At 46.4% G+C, this 15,367-nt stretch overlaps 1 protein-coding gene across 8 annotated transcripts in view; it reads left to right on the top strand.

Moving 5' to 3' along the window:
* The window catches only part of TRIM2 (tripartite motif containing 2), a 159,359-nt gene that overhangs the window by 83,182 nt on the left and 60,810 nt on the right, over positions 1-15,367 (top strand). For 2 of the 8 annotated variants that reach the window (XM_082727303.1, XM_082727302.1), the window contains exon 1: positions 14,419-14,686. The exons of the other annotated variants lie outside the window; for them this stretch is intronic. In XM_082727303.1, coding sequence (XP_082583429.1) covers positions 14,684-14,686 — 3 coding nt within the window. In that variant the 5' untranslated portion in view covers positions 14,419-14,683. Of the gene's footprint in view, positions 1-14,418; positions 14,687-15,367 lie in introns of those variants that run through there. 8 annotated transcript variants of the gene reach the window in all.

Genomic DNA, 15,367 nt, shown 5'->3' with positions numbered 1-15,367 from the left:
TTGAGGGTCTGGGGTGGGCTGTGTTTCTGGGCAAGGCACCAAAGGCGGGGAAGTCCAGCCAGAGCCCAAGCAGTAGGTTCATTGGCATGAGGATGGGGAGAGACTCTTAGCGGATGCGTGTTGGTCAGGAGATGAGACTTGGTCCTCGGCAAGGCAGGCCTTAACCAGAAACCAGTTCCTCAGTTCTTCAGTTTTGTTCTTCTGAGGGCATGTGGGTGAGATTCTCCATCTCATATGCTCCAGTTCCATTTTATTTTAATTTTTAAATATTTTATTTATTTATTTGACAGAGAGAGAGCACAAGCAGTCAGAGAGGTAGGCAGAGAGAGAGGGGGAAACAGACTCCCTGTTGAGCAGAGAGCCCAATGAAGGGCTCGATCCCAGGGCCCCGAGATCATGACCTGAGCCGAAGGCAGAGGCTTTAATCCACTGAGCCACCCAGGTGCCCCCTCTGGTTCCATTTTAGGTTGAAATCTTCTCTCACACCATTTTCCTAGTAGAGTCCCTCTACACGTATAACTCACAGGTAACCTTTCACTGAGGTTCAGTCAGAACAACTAGTGTGGAAGGTGTGTCGCCCAAGGACCTGGCCAGCGAGAGTGTGTTCTCCAGAGGAGCATTGATCGCAATGCCCGGGGTCGTGTCCGGGCAGGTTTGACACTCAGTCATTCTTCAGCACGCATTCTCGGAAGGCACATGCACAGGAACTGCACCAGCCCTGGGCTGTGACCCTGTCCGGTGGAGTTTGCAGGTTGGTGGGAAGCAGCTCTAACCGAGCAAGCCAATGATCCGTCATTACAAGCTGTGACAGTTGTCATGAAGTATTCAAATACGGTGGAGTGCTAAGTAATAAAGGGGGGCACTTAGGATGGGAGGGGCAGGGAAGGCCTCAGAGAGGAGGCAGCCTTTGGGCAGCGAGCTGAGGGCACAGGGGCAGCCTCGCAGCAGGACCTCCAGGCTGGGGTGGGGGGAGGAGGTGGGGTGGAGCACAAGGCACCCCTGAAAGCTGGTGCCCTTTCTCATGAAGACTCAGCGATTTTGCCGTTTACCAACAGGAGGCAGCCTCCCTTTCTGGGTGTAAGAACTTAGAATTTTGCACTTAAGGTCCACCAATTCTTGAAAAGCCAGAAATAGTGGAGAGAGAATGCTGGGGGGGGAAGAGCAGGATCCAGAGGCCACAGGAAGTCTGGATAAAGGTCCCAGAATGCTGTTAGGAAAGCCCATCAGAACAAATAGAAGACCAGAAATAAAACCTTGTTTTTATCACAAATAAGTTTCTGGGCAAGTCTAAATTAAGGCTGGGTTCTTCCACTTCCATTTCTGGGGACAAACAAACATGTGTTAATATCTTTTTAAAAATAGAATGGAAATTCTTCCGAGGCCCAGCAGGGAACAGGAAAGAGAAAGGCCCGAAGGCACTGGCCATCTGATGCCAACAAGGCAGGTCTTTGAGTAACTCCTTGTGCTTTCCTTACTGTACCCAACTCTCAAATTGGACTAGACTGAGGGGTTTCACACACAGTCTGTACAACTGGTTAATGACTTCTGGTCCTCTGTGTCTATTTTGGGGTTGGATTTGTATTGTCAAGGTCATTCTGAAGATCTGCAGTTTCTCAACTAGGCAAAGTTGGTAAATAGTCTTGGTCTATTATGTCTTATAACCTTTTTTTTTCTTTTCTTTTTATTCCCTGGAGTCTGCCTTCTCTGTGACTCCCCCCTCTAACAGGATGTCGTGGTTTATTTTTTCCCTGCCCTTTGCCACGTGGACGGCCAGAGTCTTAACCTTTGAGTCCTCTCAGGCTTTGTGATGGGTTCCTGTTTCTCTGCTATCTTGGGAACTCCTGCCATTTGACTGTGGCGCTTGCGTGTCCATCCCCTTGAAACCATTAACTCTTAAAGCAGACCAGCTCGGCTGTGAGGGCTCTTTGTTATTTAATTCAGTTTTCTATTTTTATCTAGTGAGACCTGTGCTTGTGTTTCTAATTGTTTCTGTTGAACCATCCTACAGAACTAATGTAGTGGGGGTGCCTGGGTGGCTCAGTGAGTTAAAGCCTCTGCCTCCAGCTTAGGCCATGATCCCAGGGTCCTGGGATTGAGCCCCGCATCGGGCTCTCTGCTCAGTAGGGAGCCTCCTTCCCTTCCTGCCTCTCTGCCTGCCTCTCTGCCTACTTGTGATCTCTGTCTATCAAATAAATAAATAAAATCTTAAAAAAAAAAAAAAAAGAAAAGAAAAAGAACTAATGTAGTCATGGTGAACCTCACACAGCCTGCAAAGATCGCCAGGTCCCCAGGCCTGCCTGTGAGGAGAGACATGCGCTCAGAGTCAGGTCCAAGTCTGTGTCAGCCTTTGCCACCTGCTAGTTTTATGGTGCTGGGGGGAGTCACGTCACCTCCCCAGACTTGTTTCTTTGTCTCCAAGATGGTGATCAGACAGGATAGGACCACAGAGGTCCAGGTCTTCTGAAGAGATGCACGGTGCGGGGTGGAGGTGGGGAAGACGGCAAAGTGAGAGGTGAGCGTGTTGGTAGGGCCCCCGGGCCCAGGCCCAATTCTTTGGAATTCTTGGAATGAGACTGTATCATCTCTTTTGTTCTTTGCAACTTTAAATACTTCAGGTTGTATGAAAGGATGACAGTCCTGTGCCTTGCTGCTTCCAGTTGCTGCTCAAGAGGCTCTGCCTGAGCAAGAAGGGAGGTGACTTGGGAGCCAGTCAGGGAAGCTGGGGTAGTGAACTGAGTCTCCCATGGGATTAGAAAATGATGGAGTTTGTGCTCTTGAATCCGGTTGTTGGTCTGAGACTAAAGAGCCAATATGACAGCTGGTGGCTCATATTCCTTTGGAGAGTACAAATGTTATGCCACGTGGTTGGGTCAAGGTGAAAGACAGTACCAGGTTCTTCGAATTTAGGCTTGTGTTTCTTGATGGGTAGGGAAGGAACATTGGGTGCTGTTGCGTATATCCTGGCCAAGGTCCTTTGACAGATCACAGCTCCTCACTTTTTCCTTTCTCAAAAAGTCCTGCTTTCTTTCCACATCAGATAGCACTTAAAACAAAGAGGCGATTCTGTAGGGAGCCAGCAGATGATCTCTGTGACTCGAGCTGTATATACACCTGTGCCTGGGCTGTGTTCTTTCCAGAAGGAGAATTCCCACCAAGTTAGAGGGCATTATAAGGACATCTGATTTTGTGGACTGCTCAACATTCCAGTGAGGTTGGATTAGCAGGTTCGTTATCTGGCAATGAAAGCAAGACATGGATAGTTTTTTTTAAAGATGTACAAGAGTAGAATTGATTCTTGGAGTAGTTTTATAAGATAGCCGTTGCACTTCCTTTAAGTCAAGGGAAGTAAGTTGAATTATTAATTGCAATGTGTCTGGAATATGGCCTTTTTATAGCATTAGAGAAAGGATTTCTAGCCTGTGAGGAATTTGATATGAACTAGAGAGTAAAAATCTTCCTGATTTGCCATGGGAAGTAAAGCAAAATGTCCCTATTTCCGTTCACAGATAGTTAGAATGTAGGAGTAGAGACGAGGAGAGAAGGAATTAGGAATTATATGGCATTATTTGCCATGGAAGTGACTGTCTTCCAACCCAGTCACTTGATTTCTGATTTCCACAGCAGTGGGACTTGGCCTCTTTTCTGGTAGTTTCTTTCTGCCTTCCTAAAATTTCCCCAGTCTTTGCCCACTATACCTGTGTCTTCTCTGATCCTCCAAGTATAAAACTTAGGGGATCTTCCGTGATGTTTTTTACACCTGAATTTCTCGGTGCACAGCACTGAGAAGTGAGGTAGACAGTCCTTACACCTGTGGGGAAGAGCTCGCCTCTATCTACGGAACATAAGGGGGTGGGGCATCTGAGGAAATGATCATCTTTTCCATTTCCTGTGCACAAATAAATCAAATATTTTGGTATTGATTACCTAATTGTCTTTGTTTATGCACAAATAAATTACAGTTATTATTTTTCTTTTATGAGATATTTGCTGTTCTTGCCTTAGTTTGTAAGCTTGTCGAAGTTCGTCAGGCTGTGTCTTAATATTCAGACTCTGGATTAGGGTATTATGGACCCAGTCCCTTGAAGCAAAATCCATAAAAGGCAGTGCCAGCCACTTCATTAGGTTTGATCAGGGTGGTCAGACTATGACTTGTGTCTCAAATATGCCCCACTGACTGTTTTTTTTTTTCTTAAATTTTTTTTAAAGTGTTTTTTTTTTTTTTTTTTTTTTTTTTGGACAGAGGTCACAAGTAGGCAGAGAGGCAGGCAGAGAGAGAGGAAGGGAAGCAGGCTCCCTGCTGGGCAGAGAGCCTGATGCAGGCCTCCATCCCAGGACCCTGGGATCATGACCTGAGTCAAAGTTAGAGGCTTTAACCCACTGAGCCACCCAGGCGTCCCCTGTCTTTTTTTTCTATAACCTGTTAGTTAAGAACACTTTATACGTCTGAATTTTATTTACGTATCTATCTATCTATCTATCTATCTATCTATCATCTATCTATCTCTTTTTAAGTAGGCTGCAGGTCCAGCATGGGTGGAGCCCAATACGGGGCTAGAACACATGAACCTGAGATCAAGACCTGAGCTGAAATCAGGTGTCAGATGCTTAACCGATTGAGCCACCAAGATGCCCCAGTTTCTACATTTTTAAATGTTTGGTGAAAAACTGAAAGGGAAATGATATTCTATTACATGTGAAATTTATAAAAAATTTATATGTTTCTGTGAACGCAGTTTTATTGGAACACAACTACATTCCTTTCTATACTGTTTATGGCTGCCTTCACACAATGGCATTGTTGAGTGGTTGTCACAGAGGCTGTTTGGCCCACAAAACCTGAAACGGAAACGGGGGCCATATACAGAGAAAGTTTCCTGGCCACTGGGTTTGAGTAATTTGAACAACAGTAGTTGACTCTTTCGAGCAAGGCACTGTGCTAAGAAGCTTCCAGGCATTGTCCTATGTAATCCTCAGAGTGACCTTAGGATGTGTACTCTCACTGTCATTTTACAGATGAGGACAAGGAGAGTCAAGAGGTTGTGTCATTTTCCCCAAATCACACTGCTGGTCAGTGTCAGAGCTGGGATTTTTTTTTTTTTTAACCCAAATTTGTCTGATTCCAGAGTCCAGATACTCCCACCACAGAAAACCATCCCATTGGGGAGCAACACCCATGAGGCAGGTCTGAGTTGGTGGCCGCAGATGAAAATTGTTTATTTGAGATCAAACTTTTTTTTGGTCAATTTATTATTTGAGATTTATGTTTATGTCTCTCTCACGAGTGTGCATACGTTCATTAATGATAGTGACCTAATGCCAGTGCAGTGCCCAGCTCATAGTAGACGCTAAATTAAAAGCTTGCTGAGCAGAGTAAGTGGGCAGGGAGTAGAGAGAGGGCAGGAGAAATGGAGAAGAAGAGAGAGAAAGGGGGAAAATATTATCAAGGAAGAGTTGGGGTGCCCCCATCATTGGACCCCCGTCCATGGATGGCTACACTTGGCTCATCACATACCAGGGCCCACAGGTGTCAGTATGATACCCTGGGCCTGGTAGGCCCAACTTGATCCATGTGCATACCTCCCCTGCCCTCTGCCCTGGCCTACCTCTCCTATTCTGCTCCTGCTCCCCTTGCCTCCAGCGGTCCCATAGCTTACTGGCATCCAGCCTAGACACACTGCCAAGCCACCAGATACAGAGCTAGGCAAGTTAGTATTTGTATTAGAACATATCCATTCAGAGGAGGACAAGAAAGCAAGGCCTCCCATTCTCATGTCCAGAGATGATGACTGTCATCAGAGGGGAAAACTTGGACTCTGGAAAGGTACCATAAGGAATCGATTCTTGTCATATATTTCCAAGGAGGCTGCCCACTCTACAGGCAAGAAGCTGGCTGGTGAGGGAGGACTCACTTCCATGGGCCCATGAATAGCACAAAGTAACAGAGCTTGTTTCTCATAAGAACAAGCAGCAGAGGCGCCTGGGTGGCTCAGTTGGTTGGGTGGTTGCCTTTGACTCAGGTCACAATTCTGGGGTCTTGGGATCAAGCCCTGCCTCGGGCTCTCTGCTCAGCGGAGAGCCTGCTTCTTTCTCCACTCTGCCTGCCACTCTGCTTACTTGTGCTCTCTTTCTATCTCTCTGTCAAATAAATAAATGAAATCTTTGGGAAAAAAAAAAAAAAAAAGAACAAGCAGCAGGTCCTGGGGCTGGCCTGGGATTCGGAGTTAGGGTAAGGACTCACCAAGAGCAACAAAGTAGCGCTCCAGCCTCTCACTTAACTGTGTCAAGCCAGCACTAAGTGGGTAAGAAGGCCAAGGGAGGCTGTGTCCAGTCGAGGGTGATAACATAGTGTATAGATATATTTTTCCTGGTTTTGCATGACTGCCCACTCTCATTGATTGATTGATTTTATTGGGCAGAAGAAAAGAATTAATGGAGAGTAGTGTATTAACTAGCCTATTCATTCATCTAAAAATTAATTAATTAATTAATGCTTATTGAACCCCTACATAAGCCAGGTTCTAGAAATACAAAAGTAAATCATTAGGCATTTCTAAAAGAACTCAGAAATCTCCTAGTGGCAATACTCCTAGGACTGCTACTATAGTAAGATGTGTATTGACTGCTTACTATATATCAGGCACTATGGTAGGTCCTCTCCACAGATGAGACCATTTATTTCTTACAATGACACTGCAAAGTAGGTTATTGTTCCCACTATATGGATGAGGAAATTGAGGCCCAGTGAGGTTAGTTTACTTATTCAAAGTCATAAGTGGCAGAGCCAGGATTCAAACCCAGCTGGTCACTGGGGCCCATAGTCAACACCACACAGCTTCGGATTACAGCACCTGAGACTGCTGTGTGTTAAGCACAGTGCTGAGACCCTTGATGCTATACTATTTAACCATCAGGACAACCTCATGAGATGATATTTTACAAACGAGCTTACAGAGGCAATGAGCAACCTACAGATAGAGCAGATACAGATGTGTCTCCAGAGTCTGTGCCTGAATTAGGGTATGACGGTAGTTTGATTCTAATCCTACTCTCGCCTGATTCCACCATGTATGGGGGAGGCAGCCTTTGACCGGTGATGTCAAGTTCCTATATCGTCATATTACCTTTCTTCGCAGAGGTGCCCAGACTCCTACTTTAGTATCCAGGTTAAAGCACTGAGCTCTAGAAGTCCTCTTAAATGCTGGCATGCAGGCGTGTTGACGGGAGAAAGTCCCATGTGAACTCTGTCCACCAAGGTCATGTTAGCGCAGGAGGGCTGGAGGCGGGAGAGCCGCCGTCCCAGGAAATGGGAAAGGGCCACAGTTGGGACACCCATATGCAGGGGGTGGCCAGGCAGGGCGATCCCCCAGCTCACAGCTTTTATTGCTGTCACCCCCGGGTTGACTCCCTTCTCTCCCAGGGCTTTCCTATTGCCAGCACTTGAACCAGTTACAGAGTGGTCCTCTTCCCCGGTGAGAAATAAGGTTACAAAAGAAAACCTGCAGGGCGCCTGTGTGGCGCAGTCCTTGGGTGTCTGCCTTTGGTTCAGGTCATGATCCCAGGGTCCTGGGGATGGAGCCCCTATCGGGCTCCCCGCTGGACAGGAAGCCTGCCTCTCCCTCTCCCGTTCCTGGGCTTGTGTTCCCTCTCTTGCTATCCCTCTCTGTGTCAAATAAATAAAGAAAATCTTTAAAAAAAAAGGGGGGGGGGGAACCTACAGAGAAAGGGGGAAAAGAGAGATTCATAATGCAAGCACAGCTTTGGACGCCAGAGTGGGGAAGGCCAGACGCTATTCTTCGGCGGGGGCGGGGTTCGGCGCCCTGGGGGAGGAGCCTGTTACCCTGGAAACCACCCGCAGGCGCGCCCCGCCCTGCGTTGAATGCTCTCTGGGCTCTGCCGAGCCTGGGAAGCCCAGCTGGCGGGGTGAGACTGTCCGGTGCCTTTGACTATTACCTTGGAATAGGGTGCTACCCATGGCACCATCCAGTCGACAGATATGAACATTTCCCAGGTTCCCTCTGCACTACCTGCTGGTTTGCATATAGTCCGTTCTATGGGGGTAGAGAAGAAACAATGTGGGGAAAGGGGAGGCAGTGCCTAGCGAGGCCTGCGTAGCGGCGCGCCCACGTCCACCAGCGGGCTTCCTGCGCGCGGTCCTGCTCAGATCTGGGCCTGGCCTCAGCCAGCGAGGGACCTCTGCGGTCTAGAATCCCCGACTTTAGCTCAATCCCAACCTGCTAGTCTGAGCCCCTGCACTGATTAATTAAACATGGTAAACCACCCAAGCACGCAGGAACTTGGCACCGCCTTGAATTTAATTGTCAGAATGAAAAGTGTGATCATGAAAGTCCGCTGAAGGGAAAAACAGCACTTGATACTGATAATGCCCATCAGTGTGGACATTAATGTAATGTCTAGTGGAGACTGGGAGGTTATCTTCCGGACGAACTCAGGATAGATAAAGTCAACTTTGAATTATCCAGGCCAGACAATGGCAGAAAAAGAGTGCTTTGCTTACTTTTGCTTTTTATTTTTGCGACTGTCAGAGCAAGACAAAGAATAAGAAGGGGGAGTGTGGCGCTGGGTAGTCTGATATATCCATGGATGGCAGAGCCTTGCGTTTTTTGTCAGGCTTCTCTGTAAGGGACATCTTCAGGCTGAGAAGGGGCTTGGGAGGATCAATGGGAAGGAAGTCAGACTGGATTGACCAGCAGGCAGCTGTGGTTGTGGGTTACAGCTGCCAATCAGACTCACAAGGCACAGTTTTAACATAATTTTATGGTTAGGAAACATTGGCATAAAATACAGACCAGGACACATGGCACATTTATCCCATTGGAGACAAAGCAGCTTCCTTTGCTCCCTTACCCACTTAGGGTACGTACCAGGGATGAGAGCCAAGGTATATGGGGGTCATACCCCTTTCTCCCACCAGTCTTTTATATCATTCGAGTTATGTAGCCACTTCACAGTCTTACTGGCAACCCCAAAAAGGAAGCACGCATAACTTTCCCCATTTATCTTAACTCTACTGCTCTCAAAGGAACACTGCTGTGGGAAAACCAGATTATTCTCTAGCAGGCCTGCATCAGCCCAGGCCTCATGTTAACCTTTCACCCATGGTTGGTGTTGTAAGTTGAATTACGTCCCTTAGAAAGGTAGGCTGAAGTCCCGAACACTGTCCCTGTAAATGTGACCTTGCTTGGAAATAAGGTCTTTGCAGATGCAACCAAGTTACGATGAGATCATACTTCATGTGAGTGGGTCCTAATCCCGTAAGACATGGGTCCTTTAAGAAGGAAAAAGAGAGAAGGCAGGGAAGCACCATGTGAAGACACAGACACACACGGAGAAGGCAGACATGTAACAATGGTGGTAGAGACTGGAATGATGCCCCTACAAGCCAAGGAGTGCCTGGGACTACCAGAAGCTGGAAGAGACAAGGAAGGATCGCCTCCTAAAGTCTTTGGAGGGAGCTTGACCCTGCTGAACTCCAGTTCACATTTACACACAACTGCTACTCCACCATGCCTGGTCATATAACCTTTCTTTTCATTTCTTTTTTTCTTTTCTCTGAAAGTGGGTCAGCACTGTGTCACCTGGGAGGGGCACAGGGAGAGAGAGAATCTTAAGCAGCCTCCACAACCAGCACAAAGTCCCATCTTACCACCCTGAGACCATGACCTGAGCCAAAATCAAGAGTAGGTCGCTTAACTAATGGAGTCAACCGGATGCCCCATGTAAGCTTTCTGAATCTCAGTTTCCACTATAATAATGATGATGCCTCCTCTCTTTCTAGAATAGCTTTGCAGATCAAGAGAAAAGGTATTATGAAGGCGATTTCTGAATTATAAACTATCAATCAGGGACTCCTGGGTGGCTCAGTCAGTTGAGCACCGGACTTTTGATTTCAGCTCAGGTCATGATCTCCTGGTCCTGGGATCAGATCCTGAATCAGGCTCCACGCCTAGCAGGTATCTGCTTAGGGATTCTGTCTTCCTCTCCCTCTGCCCCTCCCCCTGCTCGCATTCTTTGTCTCTCTCTAAAATAAATAAATAATTATTTTTAAAAAATAAATTATAAGCCACCAGTCAGATATGAAGAGCTGCTTCTTCCTAATGCTCCAACTATTTTCCAGTTCGGAGATGAATTTTACCTTTGTAACATATTATGTTACTCATTTGTTTCTAGGACTTTTGTCGTTCTGTATCTATTTACTGTGTGACGGGCACTACACTAGGGGCTGGGGAGTTAGAGGTAAAATATGAAGCCATCAGTAGTTTTTAGCAGAGAATGCTATGGAGCACGTAAGACTGTCAATTGCTGGCCATTGTCATCCCAATCTAGACTGGGTGTGGGAGGATTTGGAATTGGAGAAGGAGTCAGGGAATTTTTTCTTAAAGTGAATGGTGTCTTTGCTGAGTTCTGAAGAATTCAGTGGGGTTAAACAGGGAAAGGAGTCACGAAAGGATAAGTGCATTCCCAGTACTAGCGTTTCTTTTTTAAGGTTTTATTTATTTATTTGACAGAGACTGAGCCACCTAGGCGCCCTGAGAGATTAGCGTTTCTTAAAGGGGCTATTGGTAATTGGAGGGCACAAATGTACTTGTATGAGGCTCTCCCATGTATTGGAAGATGTTTGGCATCCCTGCCCCAGTTATTAAATGTTGGTAGTACCAGCTCACTCCCTGAGCCCACAATCGATATGACAATGCAAAATGCCCCTTCACATTTCCAAATGCGTACCCTACCACCTCATGAAGGGGAGGTATCATTTTCTGGTTGAGAGCCACTACTAAAGAAAGCATGGTGGCATGCATGTCTTGGAGCTGGAGTATGACTGGGAAGGTCAGAGTCCAGATCCTAAATGATCTTGTATGCCATCCTAAGGAGTTTACTTTCTAGAAAAAAGTTCCTTGATCAAGGGTAGGTAGGCTGTATATAAAGGGCTTTGGGTGGAACCTGGCCCATAATACATGGTCAGTACATTTTGGATCTCTGTCTCCCAGAATCTTGCCAAGCCCAATTTAGTTGACACATGTTCTGTTCTTTTCATATTCACTCTCTGTGTACTTCCTGAGTGTACATCACGGTCAAAGTGGCTGATGACAGTTAACTCACTAATATCTGTTCAATGGGAGGGAAACAGTGGGGAAGGGCGAGACAGCTCCAAGAAGTGAGGGAGGTGTGTGGCAGCTTCCATCCCAAGGATCTGACGCTTCTCCGCCCTTGCAGCCTTCCAGTCTAGCTGTGTGAGGCCTCAGTTAAGCAAGCTCCATCTCAGAAAGAACCTGAGAGCCGTGGTATCCCACCAGCTACGACCACCAACATCCACCTGTTGCCAGGGAGTGCCAAGGAGAAGATGCTGTGGTCTGCTGACACAGCCCGTGGTAACCCAAGGCCCAGTTTATAAATAGTTACAGTCCTTTGCCAAGACATGCACTAAAAATGAGGCTGCATCTTCCTATAGTAAACAATGTTATATTTGTTAGGTTGCAGACTGAGCCCTCCAAACCCATTTACCCATACAGTAGTGAAGCCATAGTGCTGAAGGTATTTGGAACCCAACTGTCCTATATAATGCTGTTTCTGAGAAAGAGATATTCCCAGTTCTGGGTAAAAGATCAGAAACACATTTGACCACCATTTATTCTACCTTCAACTAAGGCTCTAGCCACACTGAACTACTGCTGTCAAGTCATGCAAGCTATCTCTTGCCGTCAAGTGTTTGCCCGTCTGTGCTCTATGCCTGAAATGTACCCCACACCTCCCTGCCCCAGCGTGTCCCTCCTGTGGGCTCCCAGAGCCTCCACTTCTTCCTGTCAAAGCGCTCACCACTCCGTGTAGCAGTTGCCTGCTTGCCCATCAGCCTTCCGCACCAGATACCAACCTTCTTGAGGGCTGAGATGCTCAATGCCTGCTCAGGGCCTGGCACACACTGGACATTTAATAAATATTCATTGGAATGAATGACCACATGAGTAAGTGAGCCTTTTGTGAATACAAGCCCAGCCAAAAGACCAAGGATCTCTTCTGCTTTCCTGCCATCTTCTGAGAAGAGAGACGCTCTCCAGGTGTGTGCCCCAGAGTTTGGGTTGAGTGGAGAGAGAGGAGGAGAGAGTCCAAAAGGATGTTCTGGGGGAGAGGTCAGCATTCAATGAGTTTGGCTTCAGAAAGGGCCAGCGGCAGCACAAGTGGAAAGAAGAGGGACATTCCCATCATGCAGGTTAGGCTCCTTTGTGCTGGACTGTCTTAAGACAAGGATGGTAAAATGGAGCAGGGGTAGCCTGCTTGTAGTTTTAGGAGTCAGTGCTACTTAAATTGTAAACTTTTACAACAGAACATATGTCCACCCGACACCTGTACAGGAATGTTTATAGCAGCTTTATGCACAATAACCAAAAAGCGGAAACAACCCAAGTGACCATCATCTGATAGATGGATAAACAAAACAGGCTAAACCCGTACAATGGAATATTTTTCAACCATAAAAAGGAATGAAATCCTGATAGTACAATATGGATGAACATTGAAAACATTATGCTAAGTGAAAAAGGCCAGACACCCAAGACCACTATAGGATTCCAAATTCATGTCCAGAATCTATAGAGGGGACTTAGAGACAGAAGATTCATGGTTGCTTAAGACTGTAGGGCTGTGGGAAGGTAGAGGTGATAGCTAAAGGGCATAGAGTTCCTTTGAGATGTTAAAAATGTTCTAAAACTGGCTGTGGTGATGGTTGCCTGCATCTGTTAATATACTAAAAGATATTGACTTGTACAATTTAAATGGTTATTTGTATGTATGTGAATTATATCCCAGTAAAGTTATTAAAAAACAAAACAAAACTTCCTTTTTTAAAGATTTATTTATTTGAGAGAGAGCTCACACATCAGTGAGGGGAAGGGCAGAGGGAAAGAATCTCAAGCAGACCCCCCACTCAGCAGGGAGCCCTGACATGGGGCTCGAGCCCACAACCCTGAGATCATGACCTGAGCGGAAATCAAAAGTCAGACTCTTAACTGATTGAGCCACCCAGGCGTCCCACAGAACATAACTTCTAAAACAGGGTGTTAACCCGGGCTTTTGAGAACTGGGTACCATCTGAAATAGCATGGCAAAATTGGCATGTCCTGGGTCTGTCGATTTCACTGGATTCTCTATGACCTGCTCCCCGGAGGGAAACTGTAACTGCTCTGCAGAGCTGACTGCCCCATCACAGGGCTCAATGCAGTGCCTGACTGCATGGAAAGAATGTGATGAATAGTAATGTAATCAAATATGAGAATTAACAATTTTATTATTATTATTTTTTAAAGATTTTATTTACTTGAGAGAGAGAGAGCACAAACGGGGAGGGCCAGAGGGAGAGGAAGAAGCAGACTCTCCGCTGAGCAGGGAGCCCTACACCAGGCGCAATCCTAGAACCCTGGGATTATTTCCTGAGCCAAAGGCAGACGCTTAATAAACTGAGCCACCCAGGCGCCCCAGTGTTTTTATTATTAGATAAAATGTTGAGTGTCCACTTTTAAGCTAGTAACTAAGCAACATATAGAATACAATATGGTTCCCTGCTTCCATTCCTCTAGAAAAGGGAACTATTGTTAAGTTCCATTCCGATACGTAAGCTTTTTAAATTCTAAAGTATTACTTGCTATATGAGGATCTAATTGTTTTTATATGGCTACTTTATCATTTTTATTTTAGTAAAACCTTCTAAAAAATAAGTTCAGTCACCTGCTAGGAAAGCAAGTTATGTATGTATGTAAGGTTTGTCAAGTTTCTCAACGCTTAACTGAAAAACCTTCCCATCAACAGCAAAACAACCGGTTCTGTTTACCCCCTGAAGTAAATGAATGCACCCCATGATTTTTGTCAAATGATTAGAACCACAAAAAGCAGAAGAATGCCATTTGCATTATTCCATGTTGGGGACTGTATTTTATAGACCCGTTTCTGGGTACATACCAAGAGGGGAAAAGATAGTAGATGCTTGTTGAACGGGGCTGTATTGCATTTCTATCCACTTCCATTTGTGTTTCAAGCTACTTAAAGCCGGAGGAAACAGATGATGCGTTTCTCCTAACTCAGGGAAGTAAGCATGTGTTCGCACACACTCCCAAAACACACCTCTAAATTGGAACTGAGGTCTCATTTACCTGCTTTTCCTTCTAGAATGCGTTCTCGCTGCGCCCCCCTTTTTGCTCATCGGCACCCCCTCTTTGATTGGCAACTCGGGTGCCTGTCCTTGCTGCGTGGCGCCGGCAAACGTGCGGGGGGGCCTCTCCCGGGGTTCGTCGTGCAGCCCCATGCTGGACGATGGACCTGGGCGGCCCAGCGCGAGAGCGTGGAAACAGCTGACTGCTGACTCAGAGGGGAAAGCCAGCCACCCGCGAATCTCACTGCAGCTCGCTGCTGCATCCCTATCCCACAATCCCTTGCTTGGTTTGCTGCAGTATTTTCAACAGACGCTGAGTGAGAAAAAGATGTCCTGTAAGAGAAAGATTGATTGGTTTCAAGACCGAAAGGGGTCTCCCACTTGTTAATGACCCAGAAACATTCCTGCCGACTTCCCTGAGCCTTCTCTCTTTTCCTCCATTTTTCTTCTCCTCTGTTCTGTTCATCAGCTGGCACATCACTCCATAGAGCAGAAGATATGCCGGGCTTCTGATGATGGCTGCACTGCATGGTAGGGAATTTTAACCAGTCTCTTTGCATGGTGCTTCCAAACTTGGGAGGTTAGCAGAAGGTGCATTGTTCTTGTGGATGGCCGCGGAGCTGCCGCGACAGGCTTTGGGAGGATTTAATTCTTTGCCTCGTTGATTAGTCTGTCTGCAGAAATGGGTAGGTCCTAAATGTTCCGATGGCTGAGTATATTGCCAGGTGGATAACTGATTTCTCCTGCTCTCTCTATCCTGTTTTTTTCCCCTCCCCCTCCTTTTCTTTTTCTTCCTTTCCCTTCTTTCTTTTTTTCTTTTTTTCTTTCTTTTTTCCCCCGCCCTTCTGTCTCGGCGATGCTGCATGCTCTGTAACTATCAGACAGAGGGAGACCACTCTGCTTAAACAAAGGCACCAAATTGAGAACAGGGAGAAAGTCGTGCAAGATTTTCTTCTCAAGTTCCTAGTGTGATCTGATTAGATTTTTATTACTTGTCTTCCATTTTAATGTGTATTCAGCTTATTTTAAATAGAAAATTCCCCCTCCCCCAACCCCTAGCATTTCTCTGTTGGGTGGGAAGATGGGGATGAAATTTTTTAGTTACAGGATTCCTTCCTCCATACTCCAGGGGGGAGGAAAATGTGAGATTCGACCCTTCCCCCACCCGGTCCTCTGTCGGAGAACCCTGGGGTTGAGGGCTTCGGTTCCCAG

Source organism: Mustela nivalis (genome assembly GCF_964662115.1).
Source record: "Mustela nivalis genome assembly, chromosome: 4".
NCBI lineage: Eukaryota > Metazoa > Chordata > Mammalia > Carnivora > Mustelidae > Mustela > Mustela nivalis.
This window is presented reverse-complemented; position numbering and strand designations above follow the sequence as displayed.